This window comes from Carettochelys insculpta, chromosome 19 (assembly GCF_033958435.1).
Source record: "Carettochelys insculpta isolate YL-2023 chromosome 19, ASM3395843v1, whole genome shotgun sequence".
Classification (NCBI taxonomy): domain Eukaryota; kingdom Metazoa; phylum Chordata; order Testudines; family Carettochelyidae; genus Carettochelys; species Carettochelys insculpta.
In genome coordinates this window covers 23,317,620-23,344,564 of record NC_134155.1, presented here as the reverse complement: position 1 = coordinate 23,344,564, position 26,945 = coordinate 23,317,620, and the positions used below count along the sequence as shown (strand labels likewise).

Sequence of the window (26,945 nt, the reverse complement as noted above, 5' to 3'; positions counted from 1 at the left end):
AGTCTACTGTATGGGAGCTGCTGCTGTTCCAGGTCAGCAGACGGATGGCCCATCACACCTAGGCTGCCTGCGTGCAGGTTTGTTACTAAATGCTTCTGGTGGTGTCCTCCACCTGCATCCTGTGTCCCTTGCCCATCACTTTGGGACTTGCATCAAGAGGGAGACCTCACATATTAATGGATTTAAGTGAGGCTGGCTTATAAGTTCCAACCCCACTCTCTCTCCTCAAACCAGCCATCATGCCTGGGCACAAGAACTGCCACATGGACACTGGAGGGAGAGAGCGCAGGTTTGAGATCAGAGTTACCTTCTCCTAGTCTGATGCACCTAGAAAGGCTTAGAGAGCTCAGCCTACCTCAGTTTGGGAGCAGATTTTCCTTCCCCTAGGTACTCTTGGTCCACAGCGCCTTATTCTGTATTATTCAGTGCAACGCCTCAAGACCACTCCACAGGGGCTTCCTCAATCCACCCCCGTGAGGACGCACATCAACACTATAATACCCCAGCGAGACAGACTTGAATACTGCGGAGCTGATGACACTACCCCCTTTCACCAAATACAATTCAGTTTCAATTTGAAAAATTCAGGAGCATCACCTACTGCTGAGGAACAGGGTCATGAAAAACCTGAGACCTTGGGCGTCCCAAAGCTATAAAACCACAATGCCTGCTTTGTATGTGGGCTAGGGGATTTAAAAGGAAATCCTCTTCACCCCACAGCCAGCAATTTGTTGGCTTACTCTGCAGAGGAGGCGCTCTCTGAATGACAGTGTCTCCTGCTATGTGTCCCTGCAGTCAGACAGCAGGAATCTGCTTTGTCTCCTTGCAGCAGAAGCAGGGGTACTTATTGGGGGGCAGGGTTCTGTTTTTTCTGCCCTAGCCACTTCCCTCTAAAGTGTCTTCATCCTGTTCCCTTTGCACCATTTCTGCCCAGAGGCTTCTGCTAGCTCCAGATTGGCACTACTTTAAGCTAGTTGTCTTCCAAATGGTTTTTACGCAAGCTTGTGTTGTGACTCCAAGAAGAATGTGTGGTGTGAACAGGAGGCTAAAAATAGCTGAGGATCAATAATTATAGCACAAGCTGTGCTTCTATTTATTTTTTAAAAAGTAATCTGTATGTTAACAACACAGCAAGGTGGCTTTCTCTAACCCTGTATTCATATAGCAAAAGCTCAGTTATCTGGCACCCAGATAACAGGTACATTCAGATATCCAAACAAAAAGCAGTCAAGTAGCACTTTAAAGACTAGCAAAATAATTTATTAGGTGAGCTTTCATGGGACAGACCCACTTCTTCAGACCATAGCCAGACCAGAACAGACTCAATATTTAAGGCACAGAGAACCAAAAACAGTAAGCAAGGAGGACAAATCAGAAAAAGATAATCAAGGTGAGCAAATCAGAGAGTGGAGGGGTGGGGGGGAAGGTCAAGAATTAGGTTGAGCTAAGTATGCAGACGAGCCCCTAATCTAATTCTTGACCTTCCCCCCCCACCCCTCCACTCTCTGATTTGCTCACCTTGATTATCTTTTTCTGATTTGTCCTCCTTGCTTACTGTTTTTGGTTCTCTTTGTCTTAAATATTGAGTCTGTTCTGGTCTGGCTATGGTCTGAAGAAGTGGGTCTGTCCCATGAAAGCTCACCTAATAAATTATTTTGCTAGTCTTTAAAGTGCTACTTGACTGCTTTTTGTTTTGATAGTGTATAGACTAGCACGGCTTCCTCTCTGTTACTATTCAGATATCCAGTATGCTATGGGCCAGTTACCTGTCCTGGCTGGGCTGACCAGCTGGGGCCGGCTGCCACAGGGCTGGCAGAGCAGGCCAGCTGCCTAGACACGCCCTTGGAGCAGGGCCAGATGCTAGCCACAGCTTGAATATCCAGCATGTTTTATTATCCAGCATCTCTGGTTCCCCAGGGATGTCAGACAATAAAGCTTCTACTATACAGAATGAGGCTCTGAGCCTGCTCTCCTCACCACACGGAAGGAGCCCAGACATGAGGAGGACAGCTGTCTGAATGCTGAGAACAGCCAATGGGCCAGACGCTCCTGAATACTTTGCACGCATATATCAAGAGATGGGAATACATGGTGAACCTTTCTAATCTGGAATGCTCTCATCTGGCAAACTCCATAATCTGGCATGATTTTTAGTTAGCCGGCCAACCACTTAGCCAAGTTTCCTGTGGTCCCATAAAGTTTGTTTACAGCCACCAGTCCTGGTTCTCAGTGTTCTGTGCTGTTATTTAGCTGTAATTTGCCCCTAAGTGTCTTCTAAGAGCCCAGTAAGCAGTGGAAGGGTTGGTAATGCTGCTAGACAATATTGACCTCCTGTGGTTCGGCAAATTCTCTCGGATGGCACCGGTCAGGTCCCGAGGGTGCTTGACAAGAGAGGTTCAACCTGTACTCTACGTTTTTTCCAGTTCTGGTGCTTGGGTTTATCTTCTCCTTTTTGGTATCTGTGAGAGACAAGTTCCTAGGCCTTGACCAACACCTGGTCTCAGCCAAACTTGCCCACTAGCCAAGGAGACCACTTGTCACTCGTGAGCCCTGTGGAGGGAAATTCAGCCCTGGGTATGGGGCCACCCCAAGGCTTACACCTCACTTATGTTCCGTTTAAGCTTTGCAAGACATGTAGTGCTTAAGTGGAGCTTAACTGTTGCCTTGTTGCTAGCCCTTTGTACAAGGGAAAACACTGTCCTTTTAGAGTAGGGCCCTGATTTAGAGAGATCTTAAGCACTGCTTAATGGCACCCAGTTTTCAGAGATCTTTATGCACTTAAAGATGCAGATTGGCACCTAATCAGCTATTGAGTTGGATCCAGGTGTCCTACTCCCATGTGAAGCAGTGAGAGTGCGCTGAGCTGCAATTTATTTGCAAATTTGACTCCACTGACCATGGATTAAACAGAGACTGGGAGTGGCTCACAACTTAGAAAGGCAGTTTCTCTGCTCTGGGTGCTAATAGCTCCCCATTAGACTCTGACAAAGCTCACATCCCCCTGTCTGATCTGACTTGTTTTTTCCTCCTTTGGTAAATACTTTTGTCACTGGGCCATTTCCACCTTGCTGAATAGACCTTGTCAGCTCTGGCCGTCCCTCTTACTGGGACCCCACTCTTTAAGCACTCCTCTGAAACCACCCCCCACTCATGCATCTGATGAAGCAGGTCTTTGCCCATGGAAGCTTATGCTCCAAAAGATCTGTTAGTCTATAAGGTGCCACAGGACTTCTTGCTGTTCAAGAGGGATGAAGGATGTCTTGGATTTCCATTGGTGAAGCTGACCCACCACTGTAATCTTGAGAAAACTGAAGAATTAAATCCACAATATCAGATTCTGCCTGCTGCACAGCCAGGGTGTTAGCTGGTCAAGCAGCAAAGGTCTAGAATCCAGATTAGGATGAGCAGCAATGTAAAGTGTGTGTGTGTGGTGGAGGAGTGGGACTCCCTTTGGAGTATAGAGGGCAGTTTTCAGTCCTTGATTCAGGAAAGGAATAAAAAAGCCGTAGGGCTGATCAAGTGTCACAGGGGTTGTAACTATTCAGCATTCACAAGAAAATAAGCAAGAGGATATAAGTTTAGAGAGTGGATGCCGTAAAAAATCTGTAACTAGAATAACATGCAAACTGAAACTGGCTACTGAATGCTGCTGCATTTTCCCCATGACAAAGTGGGAATTTTTAAAGTAGTTATTAAGCCTGTGTGTGCCTCAGTTTCCCCCTGTATTTTGCATAGCTACCTGCCAGAGAGGGGGGAAAAGGATTAAATTTGCTCTCAGGGCAGACTTAAGGTACGACTACACTAAAAGAGTTCACTGTAGCTCTGGAAAGTAGCCACTCTCAGCTGTCGAGAGAGTTCGTCTTAAGTACTCCAGCTCCCTCAAGCAGTTGATGGGAGAAGCTCACCTGCTATGCACAGCAGCACTTACGTCGGTATAACTTTAATATTGTTTTGGGGCTTATTTGTTCATGCCCAAGTGACATTACTTCTGCCACCATAAGCTATAGCATAGACACAGCCTAACAGACGTTGCGGGTGGGTGATACCCACGTGTCTGAGCTGACTCGGGGGGTCCTTTTTTTTTTTTTTTTTAAAAAAAAAAAAAAAAAAAAGGCTGGTTGACACATAGTGGACTGCCCAGGCAGCAGGCCATTGTCACCTACCAGCTATGGACCAGAGGAGGGAGGGTTTCCCCATCTCTCAGCAGGGACACAGAGCAGACTGCTTGCTTGAGAGCAAAGGCGCAGTGGGAGATGAGTGAGTAAGTATGAGCTCTAAAAGAAGTGTGGGCTCCCATGCTGTTCCCATGACTAATAAATCCTGTTCTGTTTTGAAACGTCTGTCTGGGGTGTCAGTGCAAATACTAGCTGGGGGGCATTAGTCACTGAAGATCGGACAAGCATGTCTCTGTTGTGCTGTGCAGAGCTCGTGGTATGAAATGGGATCCATGGTCCAGGTGCTTAATCTAACAGGAGGTAAGACTGAAGAAAGAGTGAGATCCCTTGGGAGACTGACCCACAAAAGGAGTTTCTCCGAGAGACTTCTGAGACTGATTCGCACAGACCCTGTAGATGTGTGACACCCCTCGCACTGTCACTTTCTTGTTCGTATAGAGTGAGAGGGACCTGGATAAATTGGAGGTTTGGGCCAAAAGAAATCTGATGCGGTTCAACAAGGAGAATTGTAGAGTCCCGCACCTGGGGCGGAAGAATCCCAAGCATTGTTATAGGCTGGGGACCGACTGGCTCAGTAGCAGTACAGTGGAAAGGGACCTAGGGGTTATGGTGGATGACAGGCTGGATATGAGTAAAGAGTGCGCCCTTGTAGCCGAAAAGGCTAATGGCATATTGGGGTGCATTAGGAGGAGCATTTCCAGCAGATAGAGAAGTGGTTGTTCCCCTCTGTTTGGCACTGGTGAGGCCACATCTGGAATATTGTGTCCAATTTTGGGCCCCCAGTATAGAAAGGATGTGGATGCGCTGGAGCAGGTTCAGTGGAGGGCAACAAAAATGATTAAGGGGCTGGAGCGTATGACCTATGAGGAGGAGCTGAGGGAGTTGGGCTTGTGTAGTTTACAGAAGAGAAGACTTTAGGGGGTGATTTTAAAGCAACCTTCAACTTCCTCAAGGGGGCTCTAAAGAGGAGAGTGAGAAACTGTTCTCTGTGGTGTCAGATGGCAGAACAAGGAGCGATGGTCTGAAGTTAAAGGAGAGGTGTAGGTTGGATATTAGGAAAAACTACTTCATGAGAAGGGTGGTGAAGCACTGAAATGTGTTGCCTAGAGAGGTGGTGGATTCTCCATCCCTCAACATCTTTAAGTCCTGCTTGACAGGGTCCTGGTTGGGATGACTTAGTTGGGGTTGATCCTGCTTTAGGCAGGGGGCTGGACTAGGTGACCTCCTGAGGTCCCTTCTGGCCCTATGATTCTATAAGATCACAAATAGTCACTCACTGAATTTAATGGCAAATGAATTTATTAGAAATAACTGCTGGATGCAGCTGGACAGTTGCAGGATTTCAAAAGGAGCAGAAGAGTTTAATGACCGATAGTAATGTTTGCAGGTACTTATGTGAAAATGAGGTCATCTTATGCTTCAGGGCATTAGTTGGTTTCCACAGACATAAGAGAGGAATTATTCTCAGCCACAGTATAACAGATAGCCAAGGGCATTCTGGGTGTTCAAGGCTTTTCTTTGTTCGTTCCCTTGTCATGTCAGGCATTGGCCTCAATGTTGTTATTTTCAGAGGCTTAACCAGGAGTTCTTATTAGCCAATCCTCGACTCCTTAGCCTGTTTTCCAAAGAAGCCAGCAGGGTACGTTATATTACTAGGCAAATACAGATACCTGTTTCAGAGCACTGTACAGTATCAGGAGAAACGATTTCACCAATGGAGGTCTGCTAAATAAGGAGGATTCCAGGCTTCTCCATGACACTGTTATTGTGAGTGATTTCCCAACGTATTTGGAAGCACTAAGTGTATTGGCAGGGGAAGATAGCCTTTGTGACCATGGAGCAGTGATGTTTACTTGGGTTAAATTGACTTCTGTGTGCAGTACCAGCTCAAGGCTGGCACACCACCTACATCCTGCATGAGCCCATCTTTGCTCAGCTGTGAATCTCGCCCAAACTGCATGATGAAGATAGAACAGGAAATAAGATGCCCGCCTGCATTAAAAAGAGACAAAGAATTAAGATTGTAAAGCCTCTTCTGCAAAACCATGAGATGTCCTCTCCTTGGGAGCAGCTTGCAGCTTGTCTCATCTCACAAGACTAAAAAAAAAAATACAGCAAAGCTCATGAGGGCAACAAAGATTATTGGTCACCCAAGAGGGAGGAGGACTCCATAGGAGGAGGATGGAAAAGGCCTACAACTGTTTTTAGCTCTGGAATGGTGAAAAGCGAGAACAGATGAGAAAAGCTTAGACAGTTGGTATAGTAAAGGCTGGCTGGGTTTCCACTATATTCCATCCCAGAAAGAGGCACTGAAGCAGAGGCAAGAATTGTAAAATTGATTAGAGGAACCACATTTAAAAATAGCTTGTAACTTAACTGTCAAACTTGCTGCCATGGACTATCATTGAGACCAAGATCCCTGTAAGATTCAAGGAAGGTGTTGAACGTTGCCCTCTCCTCCCTATAGTAATGCCAATCAGAATTTTGTGTGCCCTACTGTACCCCCTTTCCTGTCTTATTGGTGCTGTGGGATAGGTGCGATGGGTGAGAGAGAGGTAGCAGGGTTCTGAGTGTTTCTTTCCCAGCATTTGTTTTGGCAGCCGCTGTGTGGCCTGGGCTGTATCTTTTTTTACCAAAATATTGACTGATCTGCATCAGGGAAAATAAATCCACTGCAGAGGACTGAGTTTCAAGGGTATGTGGTAAGCAGTCTCTGTGCCCCAAGCTTCGGGAGCCTCATGATTTCCAACTGGGAGCAGAAATAAATGTTCCCTTGTGGTTTTGAGTTACACAGTTAGATGCATAATAAAGCTTCTCTGCCTTCCTCAGAAGCAGGTGGGTTATTGTCAGACGGGATGCTGAGTGAGGCGGCCTAGTGATCAGAGGCTGAATCCATACTCCAGTCCTCAAGTTCTGAGCGTAGGACATCCTCAGCCTCTGCTCTTGGCTTTCCGTGTTGTTGGTAATCCATATGCATTGCCTTCACCCCCCTGCTGCAGGGCGGGCTCATTACAAAGGTTAGCACTGTACATCATGAGGACCAGCAGGAAGACTGCAGCTAGAGGGAGAGCAGATGTGCCAAGATAAGAACAGCTGTTTTGAATTGCTGCAGGGGAAGAGGGAAAGATTGGCAACTCTAGTCAGTGAAGCTGTTTTGCAGCTGCTGCTGCCATTGGCATCTGAGCCCTGAATGTAATTTCAAAGTGGGGTGGGGAGAGGGAACCTGCCCCTACTTGCCCAAGCAGCAGAGGAGGCCACGGTGTTTCATCCTTCCATCAGCCAGCACTTGGTCGAAGGTTACTCCACTGATCGGAGAACAAGCTTTCCCCTCAGTCAGCTGCCCTCACCAAGAGCATGTGTCCGAAGTTCCCTGAGTGCCTCTCCAAGACAGGCTGTTGAAAATGAGCCAGGCAGCACTGGTATTCCATGGTGGAGATTTCATGGCTCATATTTAGATCCTGCTCCTTTTTGTTTTCTGTGCTGACTTTAATTTCTGCTTAATTTATTCTTTCTCTCATTCCCTTTTGTGAATGAACAAGTTTTTTCAGAACATCTTCGTTCACAGTTCTCTTTCTTCTCTGTTGAAGATTTGCTGTGTGTATATGTCATCTATATATGTCAAATATTTGTCCATAGCTGCGCTTGTTTGTGTGGTTAACAGAATGACCCTGACAAGAACTTACCGATTCTGAGTGATGGTTTGAGTGGCCTTGTTCAGAATCAGTTATAATGGATCTTGGCCAGGGCTGTCAAGAGGGGCAAGGCTTTTAATGAAAATGGGATTTTCCATAGCTTTGAAATAAGGTGCGTCAGGCTGCATGTATGATCTCCAGTGCTCAAGAAAACTTGGGCAATATATATTCAGCCTACCCCCGGTAACATAATGTCCCTGGAGGGATAGCTGGTAGTGGAGATGGAACCCAGCACTTCTGGATTGAAAAGTTTGGGCCTCTGCTACTTGAATTAAGTGCTGTCTGTTTGTGGGTCCCACTGCACTAAAAAGGGGAAAAGCAGCACACTGTGTGAGGGGTTACACGTCTCCCATCCCAGTTTGCGATAAGCAGCCTGCTCAGTCCCCTGTAGGCCCCAGCTTAAAACATGATGCCCCTTTAGCAGTAGCAGGCATTGAACCCAGCACCTCTGGATCTAAACCCACAAGCCTTTACTGAAAGATCCATCTGTACTAGCTAAAAACTACAGTAAACCCTCGAGTTGTGTGGGTTGTGTTCCTGCAACCCCTGTGTAACTCAAATTTTCATGCAAGTCCTGGGCAGAGGAGATGGGAACCAGGCTGCTGCCTGATTCCTGCCCCCAACCCCCACCCCCCGGGCTTGCAAGATCTACAGACTCTCCCACAGCCTTTGATGTATTTTTATTTTGTGGTTTGCCCTTGTTTTTCCTGTTTGATCTTTACATCTCCTTCTGACTCTCTGAATCTCCGTTGTGCCATTTTTCTGTTCAGCTGTATGTGTAATTCTATCAGCAGTGTAAATGGTTGAGAGATACTTTTTGCTTTTCCTTAATAAACTCTTGACCTCAGTAAATTAACATAAATGCCATTTAATAATGATGACGAGTTGTCTTTGGTTGTGGTTTTGGTTCCCGGTTTGACTCTGTCGCACAAGAGATTTTAAGCCATTTTCAAGCTGAAAAGTGATCTGGATTGTAATTTCTAAACTTCCCGCCCCTCTTCTACAGTGTTTTCTAATTTACTTCCTCATCTTTTCAAAATCCTCTTCCTTGAAGTTCCCTTTCATCATATGAGCCGTTCTCTGTTATCCCCTTTGATAGCTCATGGGGGGTGTGCGTACATAGTGTACTTATGGAATCTTAGTGTGTATCCTTTCTTTGCTTTGTACCCTGCCATCGGTGGTTTGGGCCTCTCCACAGCAGTGTTGCCCAGTAGTTGATGCAATTTCAGGAGGGATTCCTTGACCTGCAATTCATATGCAGCATCCTGTGCGCTGGCTATCCCTGTGAGCTCCTGTAAATGAAAGGCAGCTGAGGGATAAATTGGCAGTCCATGTCTGAGCAGATTGGGGTATGTATTCAGATTTTCTTTCCAATGTACTCTGTGGAAAGTGGGGCTCCCTGAAGAGGACTAAATCAGCTGTGATAAGGATTTTGTCAGCCCAGTTTTGAAGAATCACCTGTGAAAACAGGCTGTCTTCTCTGACAGTGTCCCCATCCCACTGGCAGGGATGTTCCCGTCAGCACTCTAATTAGGGGGGAAAAGTAGGGGCCCTTGAATGGCAAGTGGCATGCTTTGAACAGTAATGGGCTATATAATAGACATGAAGTGGCCCTTAGCAGTTTAATGGGGGACCTGCTCCCACAGCTCCTAGCTGAGCACTGGTTCCCAAACTCTTTTGGGTATTTGGGAGGCAATTCTTCCCCTCATTCATTATTGTGGAAGATCTTTATCACTGGCAGTTCAGAGGCAGAGCAGAAGGCAGAGATGCACTTTACCTTCCTGCCTTTCTTATGGTCTTCACCGTTCTCCAGACATGTCTGCATGCTGCCAGAGAACTGCAGGGAAGCACTCATGCCAAGTGGCCTTATCAGCATATTGGGTAGATTCTCAGTTCTATCTTTTCTCCCACTTGAATATGCTGACTCAGTACTGAGAGTTGGAGTGCAGAGCTGGCAGAGATTTCACTCTGGCATATGCTGGTCTGCTGATTTCCATCCAGGGCTGGTGGCAGTATGTGGTAAGGCTTTTACAGTAACTCAGCCACTCTCTGAGAGGCTATGGTGACTGACACTGATCTCTGCTAGGTTCCTTTCCTGGTCAGTACAAGGTACCCTGCCCTTGTCTCCTAAATGCTTGAAAGTCATAGAACCAAGCTACAGATGTACCTATGTGCTCTGTTTTTAACTATCTGAAATGTTCTTGTTTTGAAAAATTAAAGATAATACTCCCACATGATGCACAAAATACTGCATCATAATTGTGGATTATCACTAGTCCAGTGTATTTAGAGAGATGATCCTATAATTTAGTTTCTATGGACGAGTTGCATAAATATAATCCCACTTAGGGAAACATGCATAACCACCCAACACCCATTGAAACCTTCATCATATGGGCATGCTGGAGATTTTTGTTCTTTTCAGTCTCAGGTTACAAAGTAGGAGGTGTGGATTGGCTATTACGAAAAACTATTTCCGGAGGAGGGTGGTGAAGCACTGGAATGTGTTACCTACAGTGGTGGTGGAATCTTCATTCCTAGAGGTTTTTAAGTCTTGGCTTGACAAAGTTCTGCCTCAGATGACTTAGTTAGGGTTGATCCTGCTTTGGGCAGAGGGCTGGATTCGATGACCTCCTGAGGTCCCTTCCAGATCTAGCATTCTATAATTCTAAACCATAAGATAAACATGGCACCAAAGTTGTGATCCTCATCAGTTGTGATGCTGCATGCCCAAGGCCTCTTGAACTTCACAGCAACAGTAGGGCCAGAACTTGGACCTTGTTATTCCAAAAGTGTAGAACCAATTAAGCTAAAGAAGAATCTGTTAGCTTTGTGGGACCTATGTTTATGAAGTTGAGTAGTTCTCATACTACCCAGCAGAGGGCAGTGATACCCATGCACTAGAACTAAACAATTACATTGATATTGTGGAGACTGTGGTGTGTAAGTTTACACTTCATACTGAACGTGTCATTCTCAGTTTGAGGAGAAAGATCTGCACTAGCTCCAGTGAAGCTATTGTGCCAAAATTAGGGTGTAGCTATAGGGCTGCAAACAGTGGGAGTTGATAGCCATCTCAAGTATACCTCTAGCATGCTGGATGGGTATATAATTGGGGGCTGGTCCCTGCCAGCCACTAGCACCTCTATTTTTAATATGCTAGCTTGGGCTGAGCTAACTCATTGTGAGCTAGAAGTTACACCCTTCCTGCGTGAAATGCTTCTGGAGACATTAGTTACTAAGCCAAGGAGGGCATTACGGCCAGAGAACTAGCTGTTGCTACTCATGTATAAACTGAGAGAGCAGATACAACCCAGGCTGATGTCCTGCATGCTATGAACTTTGCGTGAAAGAAGGGAAGATTTTACTTCTGTCTGTGGAATGACTTTCCTGTATTTTGGTATCCTACCTGCCAGCCACCTGTGGTAGAGGATTCTCCCATTCTGCAGCTGTTGTCATGCAGACTGCAGTGAGAAGGAATGTAATATAAGAGAGATCAGTATGAATTTACCTCTAAAACCAGTGATCGCATAACTTAAAAGGTTGTCTATTGCACTTCCTGTATACTTGCTTAGACCAGTTGGTGACAGAACCACTGTATGGCATGCTTATTTCAAAACAGTGACCTGGGTAAAGTAAAGCAAAGCAGCTGAATGCTTCACAGTGCACCTGGAGCTATGTGAAATTCCAAGTGACTCCATGGAATTGGAGTGGTTTTCAGTTACATTATACACAGGGCCTTAGACAGGGAGTGGAGCAGGTCAGATGCTTTACTGCTGTGGTTCTCAACCACGGAAATGTACCCTGGAGTACGTCAACACATCTTGATATTTGCCTGATTTTACAACAGGCAAATACAAAAAGCACTAGTCAAATCAATATACACTAAAATTTCATACAGTAACTTAGTAACAGAGAGGAAGCTGTGCTTACTTAGAGGACCTTCAAGACCTTCTTGACCTTTCCCCCCCGCCACCCCTCCACTCTCTGATTTGCTCACCTTGATTATCTCTTTCTGATTTGTCCTCCTTGCTTACTGTTTTTGGTTCTCTGTGCCTTAAATATTGAGTCTGTTCTGGTCTGGCTATGGTCTGAAGAAGTGGGTCTGTCCCACAAAAGCTCACCTAATAAACTATTTTGCTAGTCTTTAAAGTGCTACTTGACTGCTTTTTGTTTTATACAGTAACTTGTTTATGCTGGTCTATATAGAATACACTTAAATGTAAATAAAATATTTATATTCCAATTGATTTATTTTGTAATTCTATGGCAAAAATTATAAAATCAGCAATTTCTCAGTAACAGTGGGCTGGGACACTCTTGTAGTTTATATCTGATTTTCTGTGCAAGTATTTTTAAGTGAGGTGAGGCCTGATGTACGGAAAACAAATCAGACAAATCAGACTGAAAGGCGTACAGGAGTCTGGAAAGGCTGAAAGCTGCTAATTTACTGCCTGGAAATCACTCACTTAAGAAGCTTCAGAGAGAAACGCGTGGCTAAAAACTGCTTATACTTTTAAAGCCAAAATGGGGAGCTGTCAGATGGTGCTGGTGCCTGCGTAGCTTTGCCCTCACACTTTGCCTCCTTACTCATAGTCCCTTAAGAGAACATCTCGTCTTAATGTGTGATTTGATGGCTGTGGCTAGCATGGTCCCTCTGCTGATTAACAAGGCTCAGGTGGGAGGCACATCTGCTGCCATGCTCTTGGCAGGTCCAGCCAGAAATGACTTTCTTTTCTTTGTTGACAACACGCCTTTGTCCCTGGCATGGGGGATACAGATTTCATTGCCTGGAGTGGCGAGATATAGGCATCTGTAGCCCTTAGTGAGAGGCCATCTAAATTATGGTTGCTGTGCAATGATTTTGCAGAGCTGCCTTTTGCAATCAAGCTGTGTATCGGCACCAGCAAAAATACAAGCAAAATTGCTGCTTTCTGTGGTAGTATGCTACTGCAATCCAATTATCTCAGGTAGTCATAATGTGTATCTAATTTTCATTTGGTGTTCCTGCCAAAATGTATCGATCAAAGGACAGAGCTCAGAACAAGCCCCACCCATGCACTGGTTGTAGATTGCAAAGGGAACGGTCCTGCTTGGATTATGGAATGAGGCTCCTGAGGCTCTCTTCCTGGACCTAAGGTTTTGTCTACACTAGAAGTACAACTGTATTCTGGTAGCCAAGTTGTGACCTGCTCATCAAACATGATTGAGTTGTTGACATGAAAGATTCTTACTTCTCAGCCCAAGTGCTATGCATGTTGGTACCCATCCCACTTGCAGGACCCTGTCAACAGCAGTTCACTTTGGCAATAACTGGACAGCTGTCCCATTGGGTCTGTGACTGACTTCACTGCCCAAAAAGGTTTGTGATTAGAGGGAAAGACGTAAAGTCATTCCATGTGGCTATCCTTTTACTTTCTGCATCTTCTCTTTCACCATAAGCCGCCGCGGCTTGTGCAAAAATGATTGCTGTCTGGCCTCCTCTGCCCCCTTCCCCAAAGCATTGGCACCATGTCCTTGTGGGGTATATTTCCTCCCACCTTCTTTGGCGCTATTATTAGGGCATTTAAGGAAGCACAGTAATAATCCTTTGTCCATCTTTAATGCCTCTCAGCTGCAGATTTCAAAGCACTGTCTGAACAATGTCACTTAGGCCCCCCACCCTCCCAGTAAATATTCTCTTTTTCTTTCCTGCATATTCCTTCCTTCTGCTGCTCCGCACGGCTGCTCCTTTGAGGGACAGATCAATCAGCCAGAAATGGAGAAGGACTGTGCCGCCAATCAGCAGCAAACTGCCTCAAAAACATCTGGACTCTGGTAACCAGCTCAGTTGCCTCATTGCTCCCGTGAAGATTGCTCCTGGGATGAAAAGATGGTTGCTTGTTGGCCCCTCCCCACGAGAGGACATTCAGGCCATTTGCAAACACCAAAGTACAGCTTTTATAGATGGTGCTTGGTCCTGTTGAGAGGGCAGGGAACTGGACTTGATGACCTTTTGAGATCTCTTCTAGGATTCTTCTTGGCAGTCACTCAATAACAAGTAGGACGTCTTCATGTCACCCTCCTAGTTGTGAGTCCGTTGACGGTTGACCAGCCTGATTCCAGGGCCACAGGCTTTATTTCAGAAGGGGCAGGTGTTTGGCAGCTTTTGGAGGCATGTCTTCTCTGCCTCTCTTTGTCTGTGCTGTGGCAGGACCTCTCCAATTACACCCCCTCCACCCCCAGAAATGGCCTTGGGCAAGGTTCTTCCAAGTGGTGGTTTTCATGTGTGACTTCAGCATGTCCTCCTATCACTTCCTCTGACCCCCAATACTCCCTGTCTTTCCTCCAACTCAGAAAACAATCTGTTTTGGGAGACGCTGATCAGACATGCCAACCGCGTGACCAGTCCAGCGAAGTTGTTGATGAACAGTAATGGCTTCAATGCTGGTCCTGTCCAACTCTTCCAGGACGCTAGTGTTTGTGTGCCTGTCCTCCCAAGGGATATTTAGGATTCTCCTAAGGCAGCGCTGATGATATTGTTCAGGTGCCTTCAAACGATGCTTGTGTGTTGTCCAGCTTTCACGAGCGTACAGTAGCGTTGGAACAACCACTGCGCGGTGCAGAAGGAGCTTTGTTTTGGCATGGATGTCCTGGTCTTCTCTGATTCTAGTATTCTACGATTCCAGCGTGTTCCCAGCCAGTTCAGCCAGGGCCTGGAGACTGGAGTCACTGCCTGGATCAGCCTCCTAAGGGCCACCCAGCCCCCTCCCTTGCTGCTAGTCTGCATTCTTCTCCCCCCAGCGTTTGGTTTCGGCCTAGAAGCCTCGGCACAAACCTCTGAGAAGGAGAGGGCCTCGGTGGTATTGTTTTGTGGAACCCCGGGGCACCTTTCCTGGAAAGACGCTGCCAACGCTTGCAAAGCCCGGTCTGGGCGGGTGGGGGGTGTGGTAACAGAGAGCATCTGTGCAGAGGGAGACTAAATCCATCCCACTTTTTGGAGAGCCCTGCCTCCACTTCCTGAGCCTGAGTCTCGGTAAGCCCCGGTCCCCCCGCTGCGCCCCCCCACCGGCTCTCTGAATAGCGGCTCCATCCCCCTGACTGGGAGAGAGGAGCTCTTTTGTTATTCAAATCACACACGCCAGCGTGTGGCTGAGTGCAGCAGGCAGGCTCCAGCCACCCGGCTCTTTTTCTCCTCCTCCTGAGCTCGGATGATCCGCTACGAGCAGGCAGCCGGAGAATTTCCCAGTTCCTTGCCGGGGGAGGGGGTGGGCTGCGCCAGCCCTGGCCTTTTCGGAGCTGGTGCTTTACCTCTCACCTCGCCTGTGCTTCCAGCCGAAGCTTTCGGCTCCGGTCTGTCTCCTTTCTGGGCGCTCCTCAGCCTGCAAGCTGGCCCTGCGTCCAGCCCTTCCTCTCTCTCTGCATGCTTCCTCTTCCCCAGCATTTCCAGTCGGATGGCGCTTGTTGATTGCAAGCTCGCCAGCATGGGCTTTTCAGAACCCTATTAATCTGCCGAGCCTCTGAGCGTTCAGGGAACGGGGTGAGCTCTGCCTTCCGGGTGATTGTGGTCTTCGAGCTTCAGGATTTCTGAAGGGGAGGGAGCCAGGAGCAGCCCTTGGCCATGGAGGTGGGCAAGATGGTAAGTGAACAGCTGCTCTTAATGCATGTTTCCAGTTCCAGCATCCCCACTGCACTTGTCTTGTTCCCTGAGCAACTTTTAATCCCCTTTCTCCACTTGCATTCCTGGGAGCACCCTCATCTTGAAGTGCTTCTTTCTTGCCATTCAGTTTATTTTGTTGTCCTCTACCTGTCCAGTTCGCCCCTGTTGTGTGTGCTTGTGTTTGGGGAAAGTCAGAAGACTGATATTGTGAGAGTGCACAGGAAGGATGGGGGAGAGCTGTGGGGGGAGGTCTCAGGCGTTTGCCCTAAAGTTACCCAAATCCGTCTCAGCCTCCAGTTCAGTAAGTACTTATTTCTCAGGATCACCACACCACATTCTGGAGGCTTTAAGGAATCTCTGGGAGTTCTGCTAAATGAGAGACTCCAGAATTTGGCTCCCCTTGATTTCATATGTGGGGGAAACACATACTGCTTTTTCATTTTGAAGGGGCAATTGTTACAAAGCAAAGCTTGTACTCTGTGCAGTTGGGAGGTTTTTTGGGGTTGAACCTCAAATGAAAGTGTTACTGTGGTTTAAGTTTCTGCCCCTCTGCCTGATTCATTTGAGAGTTGAGAACTGGGATTCACTCACATCTATCCATATGAACTTCTTTTTCCCCTGTTGCTCTGCCTTCTAGTTTAACCCAATCCATGTTATGTCTTAGGGACATGAGTCTCCATGTGTGGTGTGCTGTTGTGAGGGGTTTTTTTACGTACAATTGGGCAAGGTTCTAAACCCACTCTGTGCTTTGCAGAGAGATCTTTGTGTACAACAGGAGCAGGGAGCTGAGTTCCATGGTGCCTGCCTTTTGTTTAGAGCAAAGGCAAGTACTGGATGTAAATGCACTCTCCGTTCACAAATAGTGTTGGAGTGATTGCTAGGTGGTGCGTTCAGCTGGTACATTAACCTTTCATAGTGCAAATAGTAAATAATAATCTCTGCAAATCAGGCTTTTACTTGCAGACTGATGGGGTAGCTTAGAACTGGAACGGCAGGGGCCAGTGTGGGTCAGACACAGGTGCACTGGAAGAGCTGAGTGGGGAGAGGAGACAGTCTAGCACAATTCACTGTGCATTGTGTGCAGCCCTGATGCCTATTCTTGATCAGTCTCCCTTTCGTGGTGGTAAAAATCCAAACAGAGACCTGAAAAGCACCAGGGCACTTTGAGGATCTGGTCCCAGCATGAGCCTTCCACAGGGTTGCAACTCTTAGTTACTGGCACATTTGAGGTACCAGGCATTAGGCTGAATGATTCTTAATTAAACACATGTATGCAATATGAATGTTCCTCCTATTTTCTGTTGCGAGGGATTCTTTTTTTTTTTTTTTTTTTATTAAGACTTGTTTCTCTGTTGCTTTTCAGAGGGAGTTTTGGGGGAAGCAGTTTGACAAAAACTCCGGTTGCTGCATTCAGTCTGATTATCCATGTGCTGGATTAGATGTCAGGTTTTATCTCACCTGAAACTATGCATTACTCTGTTAGGATTCAAGCTTAAGAGCTGCTTAATTCACAAGCATGCTGCTCGCCCACATAAATGAAGCATATTTTGTAGTAAGGGAAAGTCTTTGGGTATTCAGTTAAAATTTAATTAAAGCATGGCAAAATGGAGCATAATATACTGAGATCACTGTGCATGGCTTCATTTTTACTTTCTTGGAAAGGTAGTGTCAGGCAGCATCTTGCGGAATAAACTCTTGGTCAGAGAATGTGACTGGCTAACCCCACGGGGCAAGCTTCATCCTGAGTGGAAGGTGCTGTAAGGACTGAAATATTGTTCCTTGCTCAGCAAAATTTTCCTTTGATCATAGGCTAGAAGGAGATAAAGGGTCATCTCTTCAAACCCCCTGCCAAGATGCAAGACTTGTGGTGCCAAATTGCTGCTGAAAATTTCCTCTAGAGATTAGATTCATGGATACAGAGTTTTAGTGCCCATTTCCACGCCCTCAGGGAAGGGGACAGAGCCAGAATGACTCTGGCTTCTGTTGTGTCCTATAAATACCAAGAATGCCCAAATGCTTATTTTTGAAGCACACTCCAGCTGCTTGGTTTGGTAGAAAACTGACAGTATTCTAGAGGCTGTGAGAGATTTATCATTACACGCTGTGCGTTGAAAACGCAGGGGACCAGTGACCTTCTCTCCTGCAAGCACAGAGATTAAACAAAGAAGTGCTCAGTGAAAGGTTATTGTTGCATGAAAACCCCATATGAAATAGAAAACCCTGCTAACAGAGCGGGCGTCTGGGCATGCTTCTGAACTGCATCTGCAATGGGCCACCAGCTTCAGTGATTGGCTGCCAGTGACGTCAGACTCGTATCAATATTTAAGCGATAAGACCAATGGGTGCTATTCTGGGGAAACCGCTGCTCAAGAAGTGCAATAACTCACCAGGATGCACTGCCTGGGAATATCCTAGCTTGTGCCAGTCAAAAATAAGGTGAAGGTTCTGTCTGTGTTTTTACTGACTTGTTGCCAGAGTGTTATGCTGATTTCTGAAAGTTCAAAGCTGGGAAGGGTAAAAACAATACTTAGCAATTACTTGGTACTCCTAGTTTTTGAAGTGCCGTGGAAATGTTAACTGACAGATGCTCACAAGCCACTGGGAGGCGGTTAAATATTGTAATCCTCTCTTGATGGGTGTGGGATGCTGAGGCACAGAGGTTCTCTTTGAAAACAAAAAAGCAATCAAGTAGCACTTTAAAGACTAACAAAATTATGTATTAGGTGAGCTTTCGTAGGACAGACCCACTTCTTCAGACCATAGCCATACCAGAGCAGACTCAGTATTTAAGGTGCAGAGAACCAATCATTTTTTTCTGATTTGTCCTCCTTAATTACTGGTTTTGGTTCTCTGTGTCTTAAATATTGAGTCTGTTCTGGTATGGCTATGGTCTGAAGAAGTGGGTCTGTCCTACAAAAGCTCACCTAATAAATTATTTTGTTAGTCTTTAAAGTGCTACTTGATTGCTTTTTTGTTTTGATAGTATATAGACTAGCACGGCTCCTCTAGGTTCTCTTTGGTAACAGTAGGAGTTGATACCAAAGCCAAAAGTATCTCTACAGAACCCTGGTCTAGAAGCTACAGCTTTACCTAACAAGCCAAACAAACTGTGGAAAGGAGTAAGAAAGAGTGGATGTTACCTGCCTGTATCTCCCACCATCTGCTCTGCTTTGCTCTGTTCTTCAGCCATCTCTTATGATCATGGAACCACCATCGCGCATGCCTCAGTTTTAGTCTGGATTTGACAGCTGTAGGGGTGTATTGATGCCTATTTGTGGCCATTTATTGCAATGTGTTACAGCACTGTCCAAGAGGCATCTGACAAAGTGGGTCTTTGCCTTTGAGAGCTTATGCTCCAAAATATCTGTTAGTCTATAAGGTGCCACAGGACTTCTTGTTGTTTTTCAAGGTGCACTTGTAGGCTCTGGGGAGGAGCACAGTGGGAAAGCCGATGATAAGAACAGGGATCAAAAACAGTGTGCTTGATCCAAGATGTTTATCACTGACATTAATGTGTGGTGTCTCTGGTGTCAGTATAAAAGCCATGCAAGCCTGTCTCTTTGTGAAATGAGTATAGAGCTGTTGAAGTTTCATAAGGCTTGAATTTAGATAGCCTATGCATTTGATCAAAATGCTGTGATGCCTGCTGTAGTAGTGTTTCAGCTGAGAAGAGAAAAAAGTTTCCCCTTTGGTCCAAGTTTGGAAGACTTATTTAGGGTTGTGGAGTACGAGAGTGCCATTGTCTGGCACACTTGAAATTAAGTGCAGCCTGCATGTTAAGTGCATGAGGAGTAACAGTGCTTCTTCACAAGTGTGCCGGTGGTGTACAGTCATGCCACCAGCACACTAGTTTCGTCAGGATCTAGGAGGTCATAGGAGCCTGTTAAGGTTATCTTTGGGTCTAAGGTGTCTGGATTCTCTGGTTCCTGAGGTGCTTTCTGACCAGATCACTTGCTGAGTTTTCCCTTGACAGCCCTGTGCGCACACACCCTTCTGCAGGTTCAGCTGAGTCTCTAGAGTTAAGCCCACCTTGTTTCCCATCTGGGAGCATTTGAACTGCCTTCTGTCTGAATATGTGTTCTCTGGTTTAGAGCTCCAGTGTCTTTGCTCCTGGCTTTAAGTGGAAGCAAGGCTTGAAGTTGCAGTGAGAAATGTGCTTTATTTATTTGTGGGCAGGCCTTTCTGCATCTAGAGTGCCTCTGGGCTGGAAAAATCCCAAGCTTGCATAGTTTAGATGTTCTTTTTGGCCTCCTTTGCAAAGTTTTTGGTCCATACATATGTGGCTCTGGAGCTCTCCTTTCTCCCACCTCTTATGCTTTTGATGTTGCCCTGTTGGAAGGATGGAGAGATTTCAAGCATATTTGCTCATTCCTCTTCACCCAGTCAATGTAGGGCTGGTAAGAAAGTGAGTTCTGCTCAAGTGAGCAGGAATCTGCACGTATGTGTTTTTCACTGGCAGTTACATCTTTCCTCCTTCCCTTTTCAAAGTCCTGAGGAAGATTCAACCAGAGACCCACGAGCATGTTGATATGTTGATGATTCCGTTTCTATGACTCTGCTAGCTCTGTGTTCATCATCAGATCCCAATCGCCTTTCCTGTTTGGTAGAACCCCGAGGTATGTGCGCTCAGGTTGCCTGAATCTTGAGTTAATGTGACTCTGAGTGTCAGGGAGCTGGTGCCTGGGTCTGGGCTGCCCACCACACAGGGAAACTAGGAAACTGACCAGTGTAGCAGTGCTGGTCAGTTTCCTGGCTCTTGTGGGCAGGTGGCAGCCATGAGCCAGGCACCAGCTCCTCACCACTCACAGGAGTGGGGAAACTGACCCACGCTGCTGTGTGGGTCAGTTCCCGGCCCTTGTCAGTGGTGGGCAGCTGGGAGATAGGCCAGTTTCCCAGCTCCTGTCAGTGGTGGCAGCCAAGAGTCAGGCTGCTTCCCCTGACAGGGTCTGAGAAAACACACCTGTCAGGGATGATTGGGCTCAGCTGAAGCTAATAAAGCAAACCCTCGAAATATGCTGCAGCAAGTTGCACGTAACTTGCTTTAACATGAGTTAAGCACAGGCTGCCATGCGTCAGATGCGTGCAGCTAGGCAGTCTAGGAGCCCCTTCTCCCTGCCTTCCCCCAGCTGCAGGACTGTCAGCCTGACAGCAGCGCCACTGGGGGAAGGCAGGGAGAAGCAGTCCTGTTGAGTTTCCTGGTCTGGCAAGCATAGGGGGAGCTGTGAACCAAGCGGCACCCTGGCTCCAAGCTCCCCTCAGCTTGCAGAGCCGGGAAATTGACCAGTGTGGCAGCTCTGGTCAGTTTCCTGGCTCCAGGGAGTGGAGGGGAGCCAGGTTGCCCCTGGTTCCTGGCTTCCCTCCACTGGCTGGAGCCAGGAAACTGAGCAAGGCTACTGCCCTGGTCAGTTTCCTGGCTCTGGGAGGAAAGGGAAGCCAGGAGTCAGGCTGCTGCCTGGTTCCCAGCTCCCCATGGCTTGCAGGACCTGGGAAACTGACCAGCAAGTGGCAGGGAACTGGGAACCAGGTGGCAGCCTGGTTCCCGTCCTCCCCCTACCCCCACCAACTTGTGCAAAAATTTGAGTTATGCGGGGTTGCAGGAACGCAACCCATGTGTAACATGAGGGTTTACTGTACTGTAATGGATGATTAGAGTGGAGGGTCTTTCTAGAATTCCTGAAGTGGAGGAGAGCTATGTCTCTTACTACTTTTTGGATGACCATTGATCATTCTGTGGTTCATGGACAAAGCCCAAATGTCTTACATAGCGGAGGCAATGTACACAGGAATTCATAATTCTTGCATTGTGTTTTGCTTTAAGACATATGGTGGTAATTGGTAGGTGAAAAATTAAATTAACCTTAGAAGTCAGTAATCTCTTCCCAAGCAGTGTGAGATCAGCACTGAAACCACTGATACCTTCTCCGTAATTTAGAATAGCGTCTCCTCACATTTTACCTGTGTTGGTTTGTCTTGCCATGCTCACCCAATTGTTTTGGAACACTTCAAGTTGAAGTGTAGAGGCTTGTACATGTCCCAGTTACAGTGCTGTGTTTTTAAGATGCTGTTAAGTGCTGTTCTTGAAACATTCATGCACACCCACACAACAGCCTCGTAATCCTATCGAGAGTACATGATTTGCCCCAAGTGACCCTGACCAGCAGTCTGTTCTGACCCCTACCATACATTTTCCCATACTTGTCACTGCTTTGGGGAGCCCTCTGCCCTAGCTGGTGTGAAGTGCTCATGGTTCTGAAGAGCTTGTGGTTCTGAGTCACTGACAGTAAGTTGGGTCTTCAGATTGGAAGCGCCGTTTGAAAGCCAAATGAAAATTCAAGCCCGCTACTGCCCTTTCTAATAGACAGTCCCCCCATGTGCGTGTCCCCAAGTCAGCAATCTTTTCAGAAATCTGCCGGAGCTGGCCATTGTCCTACCACGGGTGGGAAGAGCACAGCAGCTAATAGAAGGGTCAAAGTACAAACACCTATCTGGTGACTTGGCCCCTCCTCTGTTGCCCCAACTTTGGCTGTGTAGGCAGCTCTCCTTCACTTTGACAGGAGGCACTTCTCTTACTTTCCTGGACTTGTCCCCCAATCCCCAGTTTGCCTCTTGCTCCTATGCTCTGACAGCAACAAGAGCTGGTACCATTAGTCGCATTAACATTCTTCCCTTAATCAGAAGGTGTGCAACTTGTCCCTGGAGCTTTAAATTCTGGGAACATGGCTCAAAGCGGCAGTTCATAACCTCTCGGTGTGGTGGCTCCTTTGGAGGATGCCATTTTTGTCTTCCAGAAGTTCTGTTGTAATTTGCATCTGCAGGACAGTAATATACGCAAGAGGCTGCAGGCAGCCTGAAACTGTAACTCTGAGAGACATGCGAGTACTCCACTCATCTGAATGAGAGTGTTCACTCTGAATCCTAATGCTGATTATTTACCAGTCCACAACATTAACTATTTCGTTTCTGATCAAGGCAGGCAAGTTAGAGGGGCAAACATATTATAAAGATCTACTGTGAGTGGTTCTCATTTTGCCTTCTGTAGTTCATGAAGCTTGGTTTCTGGCCGCACTGGAAGAATGCACTTTTTCCCCCTCCCCCATTTCCAAATTCATCCTGTGCCTGGGACCCATAGACCAATGTCCAGGAAAGAATGGTATCTTTTTGTGTCCCTTTCTCTTGCTGCCTCTTCTTGAGGAGCACTGGTTAGAACTTAATTGGAAGGTTGTGGGTTATTCTTCATCTGCATCTCTGTGCACGCTACCTGCCTCTGTGGTCTGATCTGTCTTGCACGTTCCTCCTTTCTCCATTTCAGTACTGCTCACATGGAGTACAAGAACAGGGCTGTGCTCTTTTTGCTGCTACTGTATAAGGTCATTGTAGCTGTGCTGCTTGAGAGCTCTCATGCTTTTTAAGTCTGCTCCAGCATTCCTTTGAGGAGAGAACCCCAGGCAGCACAGAGCACCTCTGCTTCCCATGGAGGAGGGCATCTCGTTATCCCCAAAAGATTGCTTCACTCCCAAGCATGTTAAAATCATTCAGAGATTTATTCAGGTTTCTTTATGACACTTGGTGGAGGAAAGCCATTTTTGAGACAGTGTTAACTGAAACATCTGCCTGTGTGTGTTTGAAGAGAGAAATTTAAATCTGAGAAGTTTTCCTTTCAAAACACACTCTCTCAGTCCTGTGGGATTAGAGAGAGATGGCTTTGTGGCCATAACTGAACGTATTTCACAGAGACCTCCTGTGGGACCATATTTTTCTCATGGCTTGGCTTAGGTGGGGCCCCTATTAGTGTTGTGTCCCATGTGGCTTGCTTGAAAATGTTTTGTGGAGAGTTTTCCCAACCTTTAGCAAGCCATTTTTAGAAAAGAGTTAAGGAGAAATGAGGAGTTTTACTAAGAGGATTTGTCCTAAATTTAGTGTTTCTAAATCATATGTGGTGGTGTGGGATTCCATAGTTGTTTATTTCCTTTTTGAAGTGAAAGGAGACAGACCTGAGAAATCTCTGCCGCTGCTGGCTTAACTGGAACAATTCTTTGCCTAATGGTAGATTTGCAATTCAAAATACACTAAGCTTGTAACTTTTCTGGGATATGCCTGGCAAAATTGAGACCCCTAGAGTGAATGTGAGAGAGAGAGAGATCTATTTTAGAAATCCTGCCATAATTCTGCTTTGGTTGTAATTCTGCTTGTAGATCTTTGCTGTCACATTCGTGGCTAGAACGCTATTATGGTCACTCTGAGTGTGGTTCCCTTGCTGGAGACAGACATATTTTGACCTTGCTGCCATGGTGCCCTGCTCTGTCCTGCTGTGCTGATTGATTTGCATGTATGTATCTTCCGTGTGACCCGTATGTAGTGCTAGTTTCAGGTGATGGCCACTGTGCTTTTACCTTTTGTGTCTTTTAATTTCAGCAGAATAGTTGGGTCACTGGCTGCTTCCATGCCCATTAGTTACCCCCTTCTCTGCTCCCTCAGCCAGCCAATAAGCACCCTCCCTTCCCCACCATCTTGCTTAGCCCCCAAAGCCTCTAGCACTGATTGGCCAGAGAGAATGGGACATTCCATGACACTTCCAGAAAGAGATTTCCATCCTTTCCACTACATTTGTCATGTATGCAAATATTGCCAGGTGCCACATACCTCTGTTCCCACTGACATCAATGGAATTTAAGGGTCTCAGCACCTAGCAGGCTTTGGCCCTCAATAGTTTATACTAAGTGAACACATGCTGTGAGTGGTACTGGTTGAACCTCTCTAGTCCAGCACCCTCAATACCTGACTAGTGCTGAACCGAAGAGTTTGTCAAACCATGGGAGGTCAATATTGTCTAGCAGCATTACGAACACTTCCACTGCTTTATTGGGTTCTTAGAAGACATTTGGGGTAAATTCGAGCTAAATAACAACACAAGACACTGAAAGCCAAGACTGGTGAGTATAAACAAACTTTATGGGACCACAGGAAACTTGGTCACACCCAAGATAAGTGGACATCCAGCAAACTAAAATCATGCTGGACCATGTATGTTGCCAGACCAGAGAGTGCTGGAATAGAGAGGTTCAGCCTGTAGTCTTATGGTTCAAAGCTGTCATCTTGTTCAGGCTGTCCGCACAATTCTGATATCTAAACTACTCCAAAAAGGCCCCTGATGCAGCAAATGTTATATTGATAGATTAGAGGTTGTAGCATGGTGGTAGGAGTAATACTTCTGGGTTCTCCTACTGGCTCTCACTGTCCGACCCTAGGCTACAGTATTGGTGTCTGCTAATTCTGATGTCTTCATTTTTGTGTCCATCATTAAGTGTCTTAGGATTGATTCCCAAAAGTTGCTGCAGACGCTCTTTTGAAATGTCATGGGGTGGGGCTGAGGTTGTCAAATAAACCACAGCCAAAAGCAATTTACACAGAAAGAGAGTACTTCCTGTAACACGTTAATGAAGTGGACAGGAAGCAAATGCACGCAACTTTGGTAACCCAACAGCGTGCTGGCCAGGTTCTACTCGTGGTGCCAAATATTGGGCAAAATATTTCCTCTACAGTTTTCTGAGAGTTTCTGCCTGGACTCTTCACTGCAGGGTGGTGATTTCTATACTGTTCATTACTCTGCTTCAGGTGTACCTGCAGCTTTCAGTGTTACTGTTTCTGCTTCTGGCATACAGAGACCCCGTGTACACTACAGGTATAACAGAATTGGGGTCCTGTTACAACATTGTGCCTTGCTTTAATAGGTAGCAGGTTTAAAGCAAAAGGAAGTATTTCTTCATGCACACACAGTCAGCCTGTGGAACTCTTGCCAGAGGATGCTGTGAAGGCTAAGACTTTAATGCAATTAAAACATAAAAAAGGCTAGATAAATTAATGGAGGAATGGTCAGTCAATCAATGGCTATTAGCCAGGATGGGTAGGAATGGTGCCCCTAGTCTCTTTTGTCAGATGATGGAAATGGTTGACAGGGGAGGGATCACTTGATGATTACCTGTTCTGCTAATTTCTCTGGGACACCTGCTATTTGCCACTGTCAGAGGAAGAGATACTGGGCTAGATGGACCTTTGATCTGACCATGTATAGCTGTTCTTATGATTTGGGTAGAATCCAGTTAAAAATGCTTCTGCATTCTGGCGAATTCAGTTATGTGAATGCTGTTAAGTTTTGAGTACATTACAGCTCTTAACTGTGTTGTAACCTGGCCCTTGACACCGTTATTCTACTTGTTGCATAAATGGAGCCTGAGCCACAAGAGCTGATAAGTGTTCTACTCTCTTGCCTTTCAGGTTTTCTGAGTTGTTTGCATCATTACTTGAAAAGAGGAACTGATATGCAACATCTTTCCTCCGTAAAAGTGGGAGGCATGCAATGCTTATGAAATTTGCCCCACTGTAGAGGAACAGATACCACCCCATCTGCCCTGGCTCTACAGGGTTACTGCAGTGTGGAGCAGACCTTTCACTTCCAGATTTGCCCCATGGTGGTTTTCACAGGAAGCTGACTGAGGTTTCACCCAGTTGTGTCAGGGTTCCTGTCCACATGGTCCTGTTGTGTTAGCAGGATGTTTATAAGTGCTGGGAAGCTCCATTTCCAGCCCAGTTCTGAGAAGCCTGTGAGCACTCAATGGTTTGGGTTTTGCAGATCCCGGCACAAACGCTCTTCTGCATTAATGTCTCATCTTAAGCAGCCTGGTCATGAGTGATGCTCTCCCCAGGAAGCTTGGTATGACATGCATTTGGGATTGACCTGGAGAATGAAGCATCTTCCAGCAACTACAATAGGATTAAAATGAGCAAGAAGCATCCTGGTCTACAGAACTAGGCAGGGAACTCTCCCAGAAGTGGCTGTGAAGGAAGCAGCTGGAGGAGCTATTCATCCACAAGCAAAGCAAGAAACCTTTCTCTCACTCCCCTAACCAAGGCAGAGGAGCAGCATCCCTTTAACCTCAGGAAGAGGCACTTATGCAGGGCATTTATTCCTGGTCTGAAAGTGCCTGAAATAGCCACCACCTCTTTGCAGTGTGATTACTTGCAACTGACTTGTCCTCCCCCTTGACCGGTGGCTGATGACTTGTCAGTCAGGGAGTTGGACAAAAGACAATGTATTTAGGGAGAACTGTTTTGCTTTTAAGGCTGAACAAGATCTGCTATGAGATACCTTAGCCTTTTTTTACCTAGTTTTTTTTCTGCAATAATCACTAAGGCTAGTTTCATACCGCTCTTGTTATGTGGGAGCACAGTGTTGTCCTTGGGCTACACCCATTTGAGATGCCTCTGCCTACTCCATGGATAGCTGCTTCATCCCCTCTGCCTTCTCAGTGGATATGCCACAAGCAATGTCCAATCCTGTAACCTGCAGCAGTTAGGAGACCTTTGGTCCAGCGGGCAGACAGTATTTTGAAATGCATGTGCCTCTTTAGCTCAAATGTCTGTGGTGAAGCTGCTCTCCTTCCA

The 26,945-nt window shown here is 46.4% G+C and overlaps 1 protein-coding gene across 2 annotated transcripts in view; it reads left to right on the top strand.

Moving 5' to 3' along the window:
- Window positions 1–26,945, top strand: part of HIP1 (huntingtin interacting protein 1) — a 135,522-nt gene that overhangs the window by 39,822 nt on the left and 68,755 nt on the right. Inside the window, exon 1 of one of the 2 annotated variants that reach the window (XM_075013447.1) lies at window positions 15,093–15,485. The exons of the other annotated variant lie outside the window; for it this stretch is intronic. Coding sequence (XP_074869548.1) covers window positions 15,468–15,485 — 18 coding nt within the window. The 5' untranslated portion in view covers window positions 15,093–15,467. Of the gene's footprint in view, window positions 1–15,092; window positions 15,486–26,945 lie in introns of those variants that run through there. 2 annotated transcript variants of the gene reach the window in all.